Source organism: Lissotriton vulgaris, chromosome 6 (assembly GCF_964263255.1).
Source record: "Lissotriton vulgaris chromosome 6, aLisVul1.2, whole genome shotgun sequence".
Taxonomy (NCBI): Eukaryota; Metazoa; Chordata; class Amphibia; order Caudata; family Salamandridae; genus Lissotriton; species Lissotriton vulgaris.
The window spans coordinates 896125106-896144677 of NC_141694.1; the positions used below are offsets into that span (position 1 = coordinate 896125106).

The following is a 19572-nucleotide window of genomic DNA, read 5'->3' on the forward strand; positions in this document are numbered from 1 at the left end:
TACCAAAGAATCTTACTGTAGACCAGAATGACAAATCAAATTATCTGCATGGAATTGCACTCTGAACAGTAAAGATACAAAGAAAGAATGAAAATTCAAGCTAGTCATCCACTGAAGCCTACACCTTGCCCAATAAAGCAAAAACAGAGTTGCCACAAAAATACAATTAGCCAATTGCTTTGATAACGAAAACCTGGTTAATACAGTGCTTCCCTAACTTTTTACAACCAAGACCCATTTTTTTGAATGCCAAACATTTGCGAACTACCTAGCTTTAATGGACATGAGGCTGTGGCTTTTTTTATGTATTACAAACAATTGTTTGTAAAACGTGACAACACTAACCATAGGATTCGGTATCGGACTGTGGCCAAGATTTTAATCTTCCCATAAACGTGGCAAATGGTAAACTGCACTGAAGTCTGGAGCTGGAACACTTTTTAGAGTGGGGTGCTGATCTGTGACACCCATTCACTATAATCACAAGGCTTATGGAACATCTTGGTGTTGATATCAGTGATTTTAGCAAACTTGAAAAACCTCATCTGCATCAGGATTTGGAGGGTCGGGGGAGGGGTGAGAGGCTTAATGGCTTTGTGAAGTAGAAAATATACCAATACCAACAACACTGGAAGGATCTACCAGATTCTTGTTTGGGAATACTTGAAAGGGTTTCTTTTTAAAACGAACTTATAGGCACTGTTCAACACCTTGCACTGGTGCACCAACAGAGCTAATTGTTTTAAATAGTACTTACATATCGATCAGGACATTAGCGACCTACCAAAAATCGGCTCCCAACCCAGTCTGGGAAATGCTGGGTTAATACCCTTTCAGTGATGGAGTTCACCACTATCAAAAGTCTCAATGGGCCAGTGTGTGTCTTGCATATCCGGTTACTAAAAAAACTGAACTGCATTCAAATAAGAGCAAAAATGCCCTGTTCTGCATATATGCGCAAAGGCAAGCAGTGATTCTCAGCTCGCACCACAGAAACAATAAACATACACTTCACTAAGCTGGGTGGTCCTTGTACAGGAGACAAAAGCTAAGGAGTGTAGCAAAGGTAAAGTGAGACAGCAAACATTAATGCAGTAGCAAGATAATGAATCCACAATCAAGCAAAGCATGAATCAAAAGAAAAACACATGAAAAGTAATCTCTTGCATATATATTAGTTGAACCAAGAAATGTTCTTTGGTATGATTGGAGAATAGTCCAAAACACTTCTATACCCGATGGTGTTGAGTATGGCAGAAGCTTAGATGAATATATATTTCCTAGTTCATACAAATGCCTACTCACTGTGTATGTTAGGGAAGCCTTAGAGTAATAAAAAGGTTAATACCAGCTTGTCTTCAATGAGGTATGATCCCTTCGGAACTATAGGCAAGCATTTGCAATGCAATAGGTCTCGCATTTGAGAGAGTTTAAGCTACTTGCATTGTAAATTCAATACACATACGTAAAAGGCATTGTCATTTACAATTACATCAGTTCAAACTCATATAAATGCAAGACCTATTTCATTACAAAGAAAGCGGCCGCCATTGTCACAAACTACTTGGAAAGTGAAAGCGCGCATGGTGCGCTGAATGTTGCAGGAAAGCATATTGTGCCTGAGGTAGGAGACACTCATTAAAGAAAATAGTGCTTACAGACTAAATAAGACATACTGTGTAACAACAGAAGTAAAAGAGCCAGTCCTCATGGGAGGTTACAAATGAAGACAAGGCAGGGCTAAGGAGGGACTAACAAGCCTAATAACGAATCATAAGCCAGCATTTACCAAGGACAATGACACAAGACAATGACAAATATGGGCGGAGAGTGGGCGGGCTTCTAGACCATACTCGAATACAGCATGCCTCGCAGAGCAGCGTATGCGCTGCACTGCCTAGACCTAAAAATGTTGTATCCCAAAAGCAAGTCATGAAGATTTTTTCAGAGCACTGTTTAGACATTGAACTTTGCGCATTTTCAAACTTAAATCTCAGTCTGTTGTTGAGACTGCATGGGACAAGTCTTGCACGCAGCAGGTGACTGTGGTGCCTTTAAGGTCTTGAAAGTATGCTTCTCAACCGATGTAATAGCAAGTGTTAGTACCAAACTTTAATATCTATAAAGCAGAAAATTAATAATTAAGTGTGCATTTTGATTAAAGAAAATATTTTGGTGCACGGGTAATCCTGGATGCCATTAATTTTAGCAATGACAAAGGCGTTGAGATGCATACGCTTTTCGTGGGTATTTGTGGAATGCACCCTAGAAAAGTTCAACCAATACTTCCTGCACATGGTAATAGCAGCTGCTTATATGAAGAATATCTCAAATGTTGCCCAGATTTAGGAAACGTTCTTCACTTGCTTGCCAGCACGGCAAAAAAGGAATAGAGGGTAGGCGTGTTTTTTTTCTATTTTAGAAGATAAGCTGAGACCCCCAATAGCTAGCTTTGTTGGTGCAACTCGATAAAAGGCACATTTTTGTGGCACCTTGCGCAATGTTCTCGTCACTTCTATAGGAGGCTTCCGATTCGCCATCTAGCAGACGGGCTAATCAAATGCCACTGCTGTATGTTAAAGGATGTGAAAATATCTGTTAACAAATTTCGCCCATGCCATAGATGAGACACAATGTCAGGAATAACCCTTCCCTTCACCTCCAATTGTAACTACCTGAACCCGTGCCAGGCAGGGATACCTGGAATGTGAGGAAATTCAGATCCTGAACACTACAGATCAACAGAGGTTCAGTCACAAAGTTATTTTCAAAAAAGAAATAACACAGATAGGCATCCTCTGGTAACCGCTTGCTCTGGTATTGACTGAAGGAAAAAAAAGAAGCTTTGTGGCATGACTGTGTCAAGATGGGTTCAAGTAGCAAAATGTATATAAGAATGAAAATCTATTCTGAAAGCTTGTCTGCCCAATCCAATATTTATTGGGTACCGCTTGCTGGCTGGCTCACATGAAACATAAGTACTTTGATGCTTAGAATTAAAGGGAAGCACTTATTGTGTACACAATTTACACTTGAACCAATAAGAGATCTGATAAACAGAGGAATATAAGAAAGGTCTAGAGAATCAATGTATTGTATTGTAATTGCATTTATAAAGAGCTTACGACCCCTGACGAGGCGTAGAAGCGCTTAATATTAAATCGTGAACTATGGGCCAGATGTAGGTAATCCTAATTTACCGATACTAAAATACAGAATTTTACCAATTCGGTATTTTAGAATCGGTAAATGCTATGTAGGAAAAAATTCGGTAAGTATCGATTTGGTATTTACCGATTCGGTAATTCCCATTCATTCCTATGGGCCTGGAGGCCCATAGGAATGAATGGGATTTACCGAATTAGTAAATACCGATTCGGTAATGGGGGAACACATTCAAGGGTGGCAGGGTGTCACATTGACACCCTGTTGCACCCCTGAATCGTGCATGTGTGCACATGTGGCACACATGCATGCCCTAAGGGCATGTATTTCTGCCACATGGCACTTTTGGAAATGCATAAAAATGCTTTTCCAAAGGTTTTCGATATTTACCACCAACTTTAGTATTCGGTAATTTCGGCCGTTACCGACCGGTATTAGGCTACCTACATCTGGCCCTATATCTCTTAACCCCTTTTTTTTTTTTACATGAGACTATACCGTTTCAGAAGCTGAAAGAGGAATTTTCCTTGTAGTGATCATTAACCAGTTCAGCCAGATTTAAAACAGGCTGCCAGCACAAAATGGGATAGATGGTCATTGGAAGCTATCCTATACTAGTAGCCCTTTAACCCTTTCACTGCGGCGGCTATTCCGCCGCAGTGCTAAGGGGCGTGGGGGCCGCACGGCGCTCCCACGCTGGTGACGGAACCGCTCCGTCATGCCCCTCAGGTGAGCTGTGCTTGTGACGGAACCGTTCCGTCACTGCCCCGCCCGCTCAATAGAACGCACCGCGCAGGCGCGAAATCAGCGCTGCGCAGGCGCGGCGAGTGGGCCGTGACGGAACCGTTCCGTCACCAGCACAGCCCACTCGAGGGGCGTGACAGAACGGTTCCGTCACCAGCGTGGGGGGGGGGGGGGTTAATAGACGATGAACAAAGGCAACAACAAAAGAATGAATGCCTGCTAACCTCTGGAATACTCAAATAGATGAACACGTAAAACATGCTAGGCTAGAGCTTCTGGCCAGTACGCAACTGTGTACAACAAACAGTATTTTTTCTTAGTGGCTAAAGCAATGATAGTCAGAGTTTCAGAAAGTCTAGGTCACATATTGCTTCACATTTAAGAGCTATGATTGTCCAGGTGTTGGGTTTAGCAGAATTAAGGCAAGTGAATCTTCAGGCACCCGAACAGTGCATGTGTGCATAGGCTACATATTCTCTGTAGATTAGGGATAAGAGGCCTTTGGGTCAACACCAGGGCGCAGTTGCATACTTGAAGTCTGGTACAAACGTAGTATGGTAAAGACAGAATGTGGAGTCAAAATATCTGTATATAAAAGACAAAATACTTTGAAAAATGGGAAACCTGGCGATCCAGTCAAAAAACAACATTGTTCTAGTCCTTATTCCACAAACCAAATGGAAAACATGAAAAAAAGCAGAGAATGAATAAGTAGAAGTCCTTTGATAATGCGCTACACCTGCAATCACACAATAACATAACCGCCAAATCAGTTCTATAAGCACAACTTAAGGCGAAAACTGCTAAACTCATCAGAAATATGAAAAAGTTTGTTCTTGGACCTGGCACCGTCATAATTTGCCCATCGAAGATTACAATTTTAATTGTATTTGCAGCTACAAACGTAAACTATAAACATTGCGGACACCAACTACTCCAAAATGTTGCAAATGGTACAGTGCCATAACAATCAGTGGCACTTTTATTAAGAAAAAAAGCTAATAGTTGACAAAATAATGCAATTAAGTAGTGTTGGTAATTGAAGGGTATGACTGGACGTGTGCAAACCTCAACAGTTTTTGGTCCCTCCCTCTCTCTGGGAAAGCAAACACCCACATAGTGCCAGTGAGTCCGTAAAAGAGCTTTGAGTGTGCTATTCACAAAAATAGCATTTACCTAATTACACTTCAGTTGTCAAATACCTCTAAAAGTACACAGGCATAGATAGGTGTGCATTCCTGTGCACTTCTAATCTAAATTGGCACTTCATGGATCAACAACAGCTACGTTATTTACCTCCTGACACATGAGCTAAAATGCTCATTCCAACAGAAATCATTGTCTCTGAGCAAGCAACATGACGCACCATGTAAATGGTGCACAAAATGTCCTGAGTATTCATCTGCCAATGGCAAAAAGTCAAGATATTGTTTTCAAATTATCAGGTCCACAACTGCACCAATCAAAGCCACTGGAAGACTATCCCTAAAAAATATAATTTGGGATTTTGCAAGATTGGCCTCAGCATTTGTTTGATTTTAAAGTAATCCCTAGAGGGCATCCTCTGCTAATCTTACTTAGTTCTTGGAGACTGACTGAGAACACTGATGAGCCTTGACCAAAGAGGCAGGGTAGGTTCACAGAGATGGTTTTGAAGGCACATGGATAATTCAAAGATAAACTATGCAGTGCCCGATCTTTGTGCTGTGCACTATTTGCTGCTCGTCGATCATAGTTTATTCCTAAACTCAGTGGAAAAGCAAAAGTAGACAGAATTTAACTAAAAGGGACAATGTCAGATAACAGAAAGATAAGAAAGTATGCCAGTGATGAAGACACTGCACTTGCGTGGTACAGTGTTGCAAACTGATCTACGATAAAGTCATCAATAAAAAAAACATAACTCAAGAGTTAAATAAGCTGAAAATAAATATAGACAATTCGATAAGAGATACAGCATCAAAGAACAGTAGACTGCATTAATTACAGAATTTAAAAATGTACAGTATTTACAGCCTATAAACTTTACAAATTGTTGAAAAAAACAGTGATTCTTATTTGTATACAAAACTTACAATAAAAACAGTTAAAGATGAAAAGGCGAGCAAAAATGCACAGAGATATTTGGCTCAGTTCATATAAAGAAAATGGACTAAACTAATAAATATGCATATCTACAATTGCTGAAAATAGCCCCTTGATAAAACTCCTGGAATTCATTCTCTTTTATTTAGAGCATCGATATTGTTTCTTAATTACCCAAATAAGATACTACATAAACATAGTTTTGGCTTTAAACTGGAAAAACAAATGTACAATTATTAAGATAGTCTTGCAGACTATAGCTGAAGACTAGCTCTGGCTTGTTTGTGTGCCTTAATGCTCATCTGTTTAATCACAACCTAAAACCCTAACCCAATCTCTTTCACATAAATAAGGAAGGCACTTACGTGCAGAAAGAAGCTAGTATGATGCCTAGTTTAGAATTCCCAAAGGAAGTGGTTGGTTATTTTGTTTCCGAGTGGTCAATATCTAGATTCTATGATCAACATGTTTTTGTTTGAAAAAAAGGATGTGAGGAACTAGGCGGAAAATATTACGGTGGGCATGCTCATCTCACTAATGGGGACAGTCCTGATCGCTTTAAGTCAAGTATTGAGACTTTAGTTTTTTAGCAAGCTGCTACAAATAAGACAGTTTACTAGCAGAGTCCAAAACAAGTTGGAACAAGCAGTGACTAAGTCAAATCGGTCTGACCTTAATGTGTGAAAGCATGCAAAGAGCATTTGTGCATGTCTGGACATATTGGTTTTGCCAATGCTGATTCATCCTGTACAGGAAGTGCTCCAGCAAGCAAAACAAATAACGAGGTCTGGCTAAAGCATTAAAAAATTAAGCACAAGGATTGCTTTCTCAAACATAGCATATATGACAGAATTAGGTGGATGGGTGGAACTGTACTTTTGAGATGTAAAATAGTCCCTTATGCACTCTAATAAAAAGTACTGAATAGTGAGTGGAATGATCCAACAAACAGTCAGGTATGGGGTGCGGGACAAATACTCTTCTGAACAGACTCAGAGCCCACCCAAAGAATATTTTAAAGCATTTGTAAAAGTAGATCAAAATACAACTGGGTCAGATCTAAAAATAGTTCTGGGGAGGATAGGAAGGTTCCACAACAGAGAATGTTTTCTTTGGTGGAAGTACCTCTTTAAATGAAAGTGTGTATACTCAATTAATGAGTCACACATGTTTAATTTCTCCCTTACTGGCTGTGATATACCTAGCACAAATATTCCATAAACCTCAAACTTAAGTCCGAAGTACTGCTCTGGTGAGTGGTGTATACTAGCAACATAAGCAAATCGCTTGGAAGGAACCTAAATGAATAGTGTACCCACTTTACAGTGAGAAGATTACAGGTTTTTAACAGTGTGTGCACCCACACATTCCGGTAAACCTGCTTTTCCAGCCTACCTGTAATTAAGAGAATGTAATTCCAGAAAATTTATGCTGACACACTGATCTGTAGGACTACTGGCAGGCCCAAGGGTGGGACAACCCGTGCCGACCAAGGGAAAGTGCATACATGCAAAAGTGTAGAGTAAACAATGGCAAAAGAAGAGTGCAAGTGCATCAATGCCAAATCTCAGATTTGGGAAAAGAAGCACATGAAAGACAAGAGGAACATTACAAACTACAATCCAAATCCACTCCACCACCCTCCCCACCAAACAAATATACTCTCATCCAATGTACATGCTCAGAAAAAAAGTTTCATATGAAAAGCTACAAAACACTTTTTTCCATGATTGCAGTCGGCAGAGTCTTTGTTTGAGATCTAGATCTTTCTGTTGGGGATCTACCTGCAACACCAGAGAACTCTTTAAAGTGCAACCTTTCTCTGGATTTGCCACAGATTTCACATTCCACAGTCTGAGAACAGGAGAAGGAAGAGATACATGAATCCTCTGCAGTATTGGGAAAGCCAAGCTCGGGGGGTGCATGGAATCAAGTGCATTTTAGTGAATTAAAACTTACTCCAACCGTTCGACAAGAAAGATTGTTCTGTGGGCGTGTGTCGGGAAAAGATGGTTGCGCACACCACATACCCATCGTAGTATAACATAAAATTCCACCGTTGGTGGGGCATATTATGCAATCCAATCAATTTGTACCTTTGAAAGAAGAGCATATGAAAGCTGTAGGGTTTGCTAAAGATTCCACAGCACAGAAAACACTGTTGGCATTGTGACAAGTAGCAAAGTATGCCCACAGACTGGACAGGAGCATCCATGAAGGATGTCAAGGTGAGGAATTTGTTCAATGCAACATAGCCCTAGTAATGAAAAACTAAATTAAAGATATTCGGAAGTCAGTAACAATCCAAGAGTGGAAAAACTCCAGTAGACTTCATCCATAACAATGTTCCTCTCTGGCTTAATACCGGTGATGAATATTAAAATAGACGAGTACCACGACCCAATGGCCATGTGAGGAAAAATGACGATTTCTATGTTTTGACTGTAAAAGCAAAGGCAGCTTGCAGAACAGTTGGCTCAGTTTACACTGCGAGAGACGCTCTGTCCCTGTGATTCTCCTACAGGTGTTTTCCTTTTCCAAAAAACGCATGCTTTTTAACATCTTTTTTACAATTTTAGTTTCAACATGTTTTTTTTTAAAAATACAGCTTTTGAAAATCCAATAGTAAAAGAATTTCTATTAACAAAAAAAAAATATTTTGCAAAACCATTTGTGGTGCCAAGTTTCGGGAGATGAACTATGGCTTACAGACTGCACTGTCTCATGGCGACATTCAAAGTTCAAGTCTGTTCAGAGGCTTGGTGATTTGTCATCCCTGCAATCCTTTCCATGTCTTGATTGAAAGAAAAAGTCCATCTGTTGCATAGGTAACTTTAAGGCTGCTCCTCGTCTGGAGGCTTCCACTAAAGTCAGTATCAAAAGTTCCCTTTGCGAGGGCACCCAGTCACTGCATCCTCCACACTAGGCGAAGGATATATCGAAGCATGTGAAGAAGCGCAACTTGGTAGACTGCGACTCCAGGCTGTCCACCCAAGATTCCCTGCAACAAAAGAACAGAAGTTGAACTAAAATTCTCAGTAGTAAAGAATATAAAAGTTTATATAAACAATAAAACCGGCAGTGGATTAGCATGTCATGCTAGATCGGTGGGGTAGGGAAAGAAGAGCCAAAGACTTGCAGTGTCTTTTATGCCTGGGGGAAAAAGTGATTTCAAAAGCCTAATAATTAAATCATTTTCTGGTGTTGCTGTGTTTAACCCAGGCCTGGGCGGAGTTCGCTGGGTTCCGCACAGAGTGCAGTTCGAACTGCCGTTCATGCTGATCTTCATGTCGCTTGAGTAGAAATTCTACCCGAGAGGTAGCTCGCGCTCGCCAACTTACCGCTGGCAAACGCGAGCAGGGAAAAAACTCCGCTATACTATGTTGAGCGGAGTTTTCTGCACTCCACGAGCTCTGCGGAGCGCAGGAAAACTCTGCCAACGGAGCGGAGTTCACTGCCCAGGCCTAGTTTAATGCTTTCACTGCCAGGATGTTTTTAGAAATTTACGCCAGCACATTCCCAAAATGTTGCTTTAAATATTTCATATAGGCATACCTCTCTTGTCTGCTTGCGCAAACAATGCAATTGTTGTCCCTGGCAACGTCAAGGCTATACAGCTCAAACACCAATATATACTCGCAGGCTGAAGATCTAAGGTTAATGTGAACTGAATTTGTCATATTTATCAAACAGACACACATAGGTCCCTACACAGTAACTAAAGAAATGCTATTTCTCTCAATACCGTGAGTCCACCCTGTGTGGGTTTTCGTAGGGGTTATTGTATGGTACAATAATCATCTTAACATTAATGAACCGGCCACCAGAATTCTTAATCTGTAAAACCTCTGGAATCAACTGGTAAAAATCACCACTCCATCACCCTCACTGACTGGTCAAGAGTGGGGAACAAGCATATTATGGAGTAGAATTTATCCAGCTACCCTGCAAAAATTATTTTACGTAAAGAACATTTTTCCTCATGTTTATTCATTTGGATCTTCTACTTCTGGAAACATCAGACATGTATGGGTTTTCAATGAATATCGATTTGTGGAACTCCATGCTTCAGTTGCAGATTTCAGAAACCTACCAAACCCATATTTTCAACACTAGCAGACCTGAAAGGAATTATTTATTATTCAACGGGTTGCTGATTTTTATAGCCCTGATTGGCTGGCTGCCTGTCGGACTAGACTTTGCAGTAAATGACATTTTTAGATTATTTTACATAACATTAAAAGTTTTCTTTAGCCGTCTTCCCACAACAGAACATCGATGACAAAAGGTGAACGATATAACTGGTGCCCTAGATCCACTCAGATCAGGTATAACAGCTCTATATGGGGTTTGAATGGTTACAGGTGCTCACAGACAAACTGGGTGCTGTTCTAGTGGTCAATCTCAGAATCCACTGAAGCCCAATTGTCTTATCTGAGGCACTACTCCTTCGGTCCTACATGCTAACCCTGGGTACTAAATGAACCATATTTTCAACATCCTCACTCTCAAGAAATCAGCGTGCAACAGGCCTATATTTTCCTAAATGGTTAGAGTGGAGCCCTTAAAGAAAATTAGCATTTTGTCTTTCCAATAAATTTCACAAACTATAGGTTTTTATCCTCTGCCTCCATTACACCACACCATCATGCTAGTGGGGAGAAAGGCCCATATTTGGATTTTCCTTCATCAACCAGACACGTACAGGTGCCCCAAGGAGGTTTGGTGTGTATTACACATGACTGGCTCTCCTGAAAATTCTTCAGGACACTACGTAAGCCCTACATCTTATCCGATTGATGGGATATTACACCCCTGACCTAGAGAATCAACAGGTTATCTGGCTGGGCACACCAAAAGGATGTGGGTGAATATCAGTCCATAGTCAGATTCAGCATTAGCTAGACAGGAGCCAATGCTGAATCTGTCGTTGTTATGGCCTTTTGTCTAGAATTTCTGCAAAGCAATTATTTCTATTAGGGAACCCTCCTGCCAGAAAATGTTAGCACTGTAGGTTAGGCCAGAACTTGAGCCCACTTGGCATGTCACATACAGTGCAGCACAAGGAAATAAATGCCCCAGTGGACCACAGACTTAAAGATCAAAAGCAAATAGAGCAGTTTCTCCTGGAAATGCTATCCACAGAAGGGACGGAGTTTCGGTCGGCAGAACAAGTGCCAATGGGGCCACCAGCCCAAATTAACTTCTGCAGCTCTATATTCTCTGGTCAGTGTTCTGTCTCGCTGATGCATCTTATAGTTTCTTTCCACCATCTCATTCATATTATGGATTGGTCCTCTCATCACCTTCATGTTGTAGCTGCCTTCTTTCAGATATCTTCTTCCTTGTGTCCTAGTCCTCTTGTATCTTGCCACACACTCCCCTCCAGCTTCTATGTCGCTCTCCTCTCAATCTGAGTTTATCTAGAGATTATCTCTATCATCAGTCTGTGCATTGTCAACACATCGAGTGCTCTTGCCTTCTCCCATTGGCTTATCACCCTACTCACCTCTGATTCAGCTTCTGTGTTATTGTACTCTTAGTCTAGTGCCTTAGACCCTTCTATCATCTATTGTGTGCTTTGGTTCACACATTCATCTGTCTTGTATCTTGCGCCCCCCCCCCCTCACCTGCCTCAGACTCCCTCCTCCTGCTTAGTCTCCTTCCCAAGTATTTTGCCTTGCTTACCTCTTTCATGCCCTGCATGACTCGATGTCTCTCTCATCCGTATTATATCTCACTCACCTCTCAACCAGTGTACCTCCACTTACCCCTTTCAGAGACTATACATTCTCCCCTTCAACTGTCCATGCAGCTCTGTTCTTTCATCCCACTTGTCTGGATTTCATCACTCGCCTGCCTTGCTGCTTGCTGTCCTCTCTTGTACCTTGGTAGCCTCTCATCTTTCTTGTACCTCTTACCTCTTGCTTACCCATCATATGCCGGTCTAATTTTCCACTTTGTTAAATTCTCTCATCCATAAAGTGCCTTAGTTTCCCTTTCCATTGGGTGCCTTGCACCTGCCATATATCAGTCATGTGCTTCTTCAACTAATCCACCTCATGTCTTAAACCCCTTTTTATCCATTATGTGTTTACTCCATCTGGTGACCTGCTTGCCTTTCCTCACTGGTGCCATGACCGCTCACTCACTGGAGTCTTGTCCCGCTACTATCTTTCAGGCACCTTGTCCATTTTTGTCCTTGCTCCCTATCCCTGCCACTCTGTTGTCAATTTCGCAGTTGGGTTTGTCTTGTCAACAGTAAAATGATCAACAGGATGGTAGTGTACACAGCATAAAAAACATGTCTGTCTCGTTCTTCAATGGATTGGGGGTTCTAGGGCCAATGAAGTTGCATGTTCCCTCTAACACCCATACAAGCATATTTGACCCCATCAAAGAAATAGCCTATTAGGACGTAATGGTACTACTTGTAAGGGGTAAGAGGGTGTGGTGGGCTGCCCAGTCCCTCTTAACTCTGGCCTTCTCTATTTGTTTCATCAACAAGGATCCGAATCAGCAAATGGGAACAGGAAACGAAGAGGGAGTGGGAACTATCCTAAATTGTTCCAAACCAACTTTACACCTCCCCTCCCATTGTATTACATCAGTGGATGCAGTGAGACGGAATGTGGGAAGGAATAGATAGCCCATCCCTCCTCCTCCTTTTTTACTTCCTTCCCATGTCAATAATCGAAGAAACGCTATGGGCCAGTGGTGGCAGCTAGGCAAAAGCTGGGAGCAGTAAGGAGCGATTATAACCATTGCTATCAAGGTTAATTCTGGTGTAGTTGTTGCATTGAACGGGAATAGAAAATCCCTCACTGGTACTCCTAAAACATGAGAAATATCTGGATAGTTGTGTGGCCCAGAAGAGGGCATATAGCAGCATCATTAAGACATTTACCCACAACCAAAAATAATTGCCCAACCCCCCTCCACTAGGCTGCAAAGTGGATCTAAGTAATGAGTATTTTGCTTGAGGGGGAATACCAAGATATATATAAACAATGAAACTGGGAGTCTTGGAGACATTTTTTCATAACACGGACAGCCCTGCCAAGCACCACGCATCAGGCGTTAGTCTAACACATTTTAGTGTGGTGGTCCGCATAACTGCACTGAAATGCAAAATCACTCATTATAGCACCTCCTCAGCTGGTAAGCGGGCTCTGCTATAACGCATGACTGAACTACAGTCTGGCAGAGCACGGTGCTCCCGGCAGGCTAGGTGCCTAGCTTAAGATCTGCTCGTAGCCGAACTCTGCCTGCTACAATGTATCTAGTAGTAGTCAGACACACCCCTGGGCCCGAGTTGGCACACGCATAACTGTCAACCTCACTGGAGTCAGTGCCTATTGGCTTGACTGCTAATGAGTGAGTGACTTAGAGACACAGTTAGGTGGGGTGTGAGTCACAGGTTCCGTTGTCCTGCTGAGCTCCGCTGCTGCCAGCGGTGCGAGCAGGTGGCATATTCATAAAGTTTGGACTGCACTTTAGCCAGCGCTGAAACTTAAGAGTGCATGGCAACCTGGGAGCTAGCTTAGAATTATTCACACCTTGCCACGGTGGGGATCGTGAGGAATGGATCAATTCCGGCTGACTCCTGCCACCCAGGGCCCAGGCAATGCTGCCCGCAGTTGACTCTCATTATCAACAAACTTCTAAGTGCAGGGCAAGGTTGGGAGCTGCTCACAGTGGCATAATGGAATCATGGATGGGATCCCAGGGACTTGACCCACCCCAAGTCCACCTGCGACTGACTCAGTGAGGCAGGCCTCCTGAATCGCAAAACATGTGCAAAAATATAAAAGTAGCTGAGCTGCTCGCGTCTCACGCCACAGTACAGGTGCAGTGGAGGTATCAGTCACATCCACGCAGGACCCGGTCACAACCCAGCACAGGCAGCCGGGCTCAGCTGCCGCAAGTCATTCATAATAACCAGAGATTAAGTAAGTACCTGAGAGAGAGTAAGAGCAGGTATGTCCTAAAGTAAATGCTTCTGTGCCATATGTGTTTTTTAGACTACTCTTAGAGCCTGCTGCATGATACACACTGGTGCAAGTACTCTCACGTTATAGCACGGACAACACACCAGACCCCAGCCAGAGGCAGTCGGCCACTAAGCTATGTATGATTATTACTGCTCAGTGTCTCAGAAAGTGTCTTTTTGAAATAATACAGCTTAGAGCCGGGCTGTGACCTAAGCTATGGATGCCTTGGTCAGCCTCCTCTCCAGAAGTTTGCCCTGACCCTTGACCCCCAATCAGGTCTTATTCAGCCGTAATGTTAGTTGCTTAGACTATAATAACCACACAAAAGAGGGGTGGAGACAACAAACAAAACAAGCATAGACTCAACACCCAGGTGCAAATGTTGGCACACTTTTGGGTGGTGAAAAACTGCCCTCACTCACACACAATGTGTGTGACATGCTTCATCATCGGGTCTGCTGCGACGTCCGAGCGTAGCCACACAACGGACGGAGCATAGGGAGGGGGGAACAAACAAAATGTAAAGACACACACACAGACACTGGACGTGACCCTCAGGTCCACATACAATGACTCGAGACTGGATACAACACAAGACAACTCAAAGTGCAATAGGTGATATTAAAACTGACTCATGGATACCAAAACCATCTTTATTATTAGGTTCCACGGACAGGATTAAAAAATGGTAGGGTGGTGGTGTTATAAAGGGTTATTAAGACCCACTAACACCCCACTCGCACTACTTGCGTCAACATGTTTCGACCCTTAAATTGCCCTTAATCAATGGGTCACCTGGGTCTTCGTCAGGACGTCTAGTTGTCCCAGTCTAACACACTACCCCTCTTACCTCAATTAGGTGTTGAGAAGGGTGTATGTCACTCTTACCCATCAATAATGAGCTATGTGGAGGGAGTTCCGCCAACACGGTGACATTACGAGTTTACTAGAAAAAGTCACTTGACCTGGCACATGGTGGGAGGAATCCCAAAGAACACAACTGTTCCGGAGGGAACGTCCTGCCCAGTAGCCCCTTCTACAATGTGCCTGCTTAGACTAGCCATGCAACTTACTCTCAGCCTCAGGTTGATAAATGGCCGGGTTGTGACCCCTAGGCTATGTGTGTGACCTTCCATTTCTGGTGCTTTGCAGCAGTTTTAATATCTTCTTAGAGTTTCTCGTTGCTCAAATTATTATAATTTCTGATATTTATAGGTTTCCCTCATCTTCATTGCATGGTTTTGCTTACGAGAAAGTGTCACTTATAGTTCTTGAAATGACACTCTGATACCTTCGGGTCAAGTTCGCCCTATATAAAACGCACAAATAAATGAATACAAATTACAGTGAAATTATGTAAATGTCACACATAGCAATCTCAAACTTTGGCAGCTATGCATGTACACCACTCACTGGACAGCAAAGGGGCTAAATTGGGTACTTGCCAAACATTCTAAAAACTATCAGACAATATGCAAGACTGACGCAGCATTCTTGCAGCAAAAACCATTGCAGGAATGTTGCAAATTATTTTTAAGAAATGATGTTGAAATCACTAGGATTCATCAAGCGAATATTTACGCTTCAATAAAATTAAATAGCTTCCTTAGAAACAGAAGCTTGAACTTTCACCGACATAAGCAACTTCCTCTTCCTATTGACTAAAATGAAGTTTGCTTGTTGTGGTGGTGTGTACCCTGCAAGAGTTGAAAAGGGAACGCTAGGGAGCAATAATCCAGGAGGTTAGGCAGACAATGAGTGGAATCTCAGAATGCATGCACTCAAGAGAATAGAGTATTGTGAAGGTCAACAAGTATTGATGAAGAATATATTTTTGCGAAATACAGTCTGTGGTTAAGCAGGAATCCTTAATGTGCACACGTGTTTTGGTTTCTTTGGTACCTATCATATGAACTGCAGTAAATTAGAACAGATTAGGAGCATCGTCACCCCCTTTCTAGCGGGCTTCAAGGAAGTGGCCGGTCACCCGCTGCGGTTGTTGTACATTTGTAAAATGCCTTCTGGCTTGAAGTAATATTGAACTTGCACCACTGATTGGAACAAATGTAAATGAACAAGTGGAGTCCAAAAGTGAGCTTAGAAGACTTTTCTCAAACTCCAGGACAGACAGCAGAGTGATACTTCTCTTACCATCGATTTAACATTGGTCAGAGACTCATACTACGAATAGTGTATGAGAGAACATCGGTGCACCTATTAATCATCCAAACCACATGACTTAATTTCCGAAACATATTTTCAAATTTCATTGGTTGCAGACAATTTGTTTAACTTTTTTGTTTATCCTCAAACACCTTGTCCACGTCACTTCAGAGTGATTTTTGGAACATACAATAAATATAGTACAAAACATTAACACAACAAACAGGAGTTGCCAGCATTATGAGCACTATGAGGCAGACATCTGTGAGGAGTGGAGATGCTGAAGGATCCCAACCAGCTTTTTGTGTCAAAGGACTCAATGGCTCCTCAGTCAAATATTGCAAACACTTATCGAAATTACAAGCTACTAATTTAAGGACAGAACATTAAAACAAAACTGCAATGCTCTCCCTCTCACACATACGTATAAATAACATATACACACACACATTCATATAGAAACAAATAGGAACCTGCTTTGTTCCGCATTCATGTGCAGTCACCATAGTTTAACCAGGATCACAACTGAATAACCAACACTGCACTCACTTTCAGTGCCTACTCACACCCCCAGCTCAGTTTTCTCAACCTAATCCTCTTAGGTCCCCACATTTACACTCACTCCCCAGTTAAGTAATCTCGCACCTCACATCCACATTAGCAGCCTGCATTTACTTGATTTGCATCATCATCGGAAAAAAAAATCGCCGACCGACACTTTATAAAAAAAAACAATTATAATATTACAACACCAGGGTAAAAAAATGCCTTGTAGAATTACTTCAAAGGAAATGGCTTATAACTTCCTCCTCTCTCTCTCCTGCATGTCATAAGACTGAAAAAAATCTCACACACAGGTCAAAATGAACTACAACATCCTATTTATATCATTTTAATCATTATCTTAATCTGTGTACTGTTGCTTTTGCTGGCTGTCCGTCACAGCAGTTCTTCAGAGAAAATGTCTATAATCTAAGAGTTTTATGGCCTTCCTCAATTGTTCCAGAGTAGGTCAAACGATAAACTTAACTATGTTTGCTAGCAAAGATTTCAGGGGCGCTCATCATTGTTTCTGGACTAAAATAAATCAGTTATCAGCTTAAACTAGAAATACATAAATCCGCCTCAAGCAGAATATGTAGACTACAAAAAGAAACATGACTATTTCTGATAATATGTTTTGGCAAAGCCAGCAGTTCTCAGCATGACATCAACTGGCTTTGCCAATGCCCCAGTGGCGTCCACCTTAGAGTAAATATTCTTAAAGTTAAAAAAATAAACAAAAAACAAACATTCTACAATGGCCACCGTTAATGTGCCAACATGAAATGTTTTTGTTATGTTTTAAGAAAATGATCCACCATTGCTCTTAATACGCTAAAATATGCATAATTAACAGTTAACATTTGTGGTATTACAGTTTTTAAACTTTATTCCCAGATTATGAAACAGTAGGAATCAAGTATGTGTGCCAAATGTTTCATACAAGAGGGTATAAAGCTCCTGGGCGAATGCGAATGGTGCATGTTTAACCAGTAATGCTACAGTTGTAGATGGTGCATGATTGTACATAAAATGGGAGATACGTGTGAGATTTCAAGATCTGAATTAGTGGCTCAATGTTTAACACAAGGAGAGCTCATACCGCATGCTCACAGCATGAATCACACACTAACCATTTTTATCTGCAACACATCCAGAGGAACTCCCTCCTGCCAGCAATTCCAACACTTGAGTGAAGAACAATGAGCGGGACACACAGAATATCAGACCATTCCACGGTTTCCTGACCTTCAGATGTTTCTCCTATGATAGATGGTCTCTGGTGACAGAGTAATGTTCACCAGGTTTTATTCTGTAGATATGAAAGAACCCTCTACTGTTTTTTATATTCATTAAAACTTCTCTCATTCTTCGTGATGAGACAGATGAGCAATGTGATCTTTCCTTACATTATTGCAGCCTATATTCCATGACCACAATCAATCTTGGGACTGTGCAACTCATTTCCTTCACCACCACATTCGCTCCATTTCTCTCATTGACTTATTATTCATTAAAGAACGCTTTTCCCCACACTCTCCCATCCTCGATCCTTCCAGACAGGCTTCCTGTGGATCCATTCAGATGTCCTGGGGATAGGTTAAGAAGCAAAACTCTTCTTCAGACAGTATCTTTATTTTCGCCTGAAAGAATAACGTCCCTGATTCTCTTAACCCTTTCAAATAATGTACGCTACCTAGGGTTTTTAATTCGGAAATATCACAATCAATGCATTCAATAAGGTGTTGGACCAAGGTTACAACAGCTGACTTGCCCCCATATCTAGATGACTGGATCAGGCCACAGAGCTCCCATAACAGAACTCAGACCAGCCCAACCAACTTCAGCACCGTCATCCTGAACAGATCACAATGCTCACCTTCGCAAGGATATTATAACGATGACCATGAGTCACGTAGACCCTTATCCAGTTTCCTATCCCATTTTCCAACTATCCAAGCAATGTCAGCACCATTTTAAGACTGCTACTCCCTCAACTGTCACATCTGCATTCCTCGTCTATGAATCACGTTCTACAGTAAGCATTCACCCTTACGAAACCCCAGAACCATCACTACTTTATACATCACTATTACACATCTTCTGGCTGTACTAATTAGCCATCACATACCTGCACTTCACATTGACCACTTTTGGTTGCTTGCGTCTCACTGATCCTTACTCCCTCATCAAACTATCTACTTTACCATTTTAGGAACTGGTGAAATTAGAACACCACAAATCATCTCAGCCTAATTACACTGGATGGCCGCCAATAAAACCTACATTGTGACCATTTAAAACTCGCAATTCTACTCTCTATGTCCAAGCCAAAATACAGAGAACGTTTTAACCACATCCAGAGATCTTCACATCAGCTGACTAACAGACTAACTTAACAGTTTGACTAACACACTGAAGGTCAAATGCTGAGACAGTGTAGTTAAGTACTTAATTAACAAACCGTATTGCTCCAAAGCAAGGAACAACACAAACCACAATTATTCTTCAAACACATCTCTCTCCTCCACCTCCCTCTCACCTTCCAAACTCCACATCATCGTCTACAGTCTCTGTTCCTGGAAGAATGCTCTCCTGAATCTAATACAGGACCGGAGGCTTCGTATTATGCTTTCTCTTTCATTTATTGCTACACACAGCAGCCAAAGAAATTTTGTATGACATATCAAAAACTACATTTCCCATGATGCAAACAACACATCACATCCTGTCATAGCCCATAAGAGCCAGCCAATACCGGGGGAAGCAGCACATGGAGAGAGTAAACAAACACATGTCCTCCTCCCACGGACTGCTCAAAGACAAAGAAAAAATAGTTCCCTTATGTGAGGAGTGGAAGGAAACAAGCCATTTAATC

At 41.7% G+C, this 19572-nt stretch overlaps 1 protein-coding gene across 5 annotated transcripts in view; it reads right to left on the reverse strand.

The window, feature by feature from the left end:
* Positions 1-5861: 5861 nt before the first annotated feature.
* BCL2L11 (BCL2 like 11) overlaps positions 5862-19572 on the reverse strand; it is a 216002-nt gene continuing 202291 nt past the window's right edge. For 4 of the 5 annotated variants that reach the window (XM_086926885.1, XM_086926888.1, XM_086926887.1 and 1 more), the window contains exon 4: positions 5862-8995. In XM_086926885.1, the coding sequence (XP_086783011.1) occupies positions 8900-8995 (96 nt within the window). In that variant the 3' untranslated portion in view covers positions 5862-8899. The remainder of the gene's footprint in view (positions 8996-19572) is intronic. The other variant, XM_086926886.1, reaches the window with a different exon arrangement.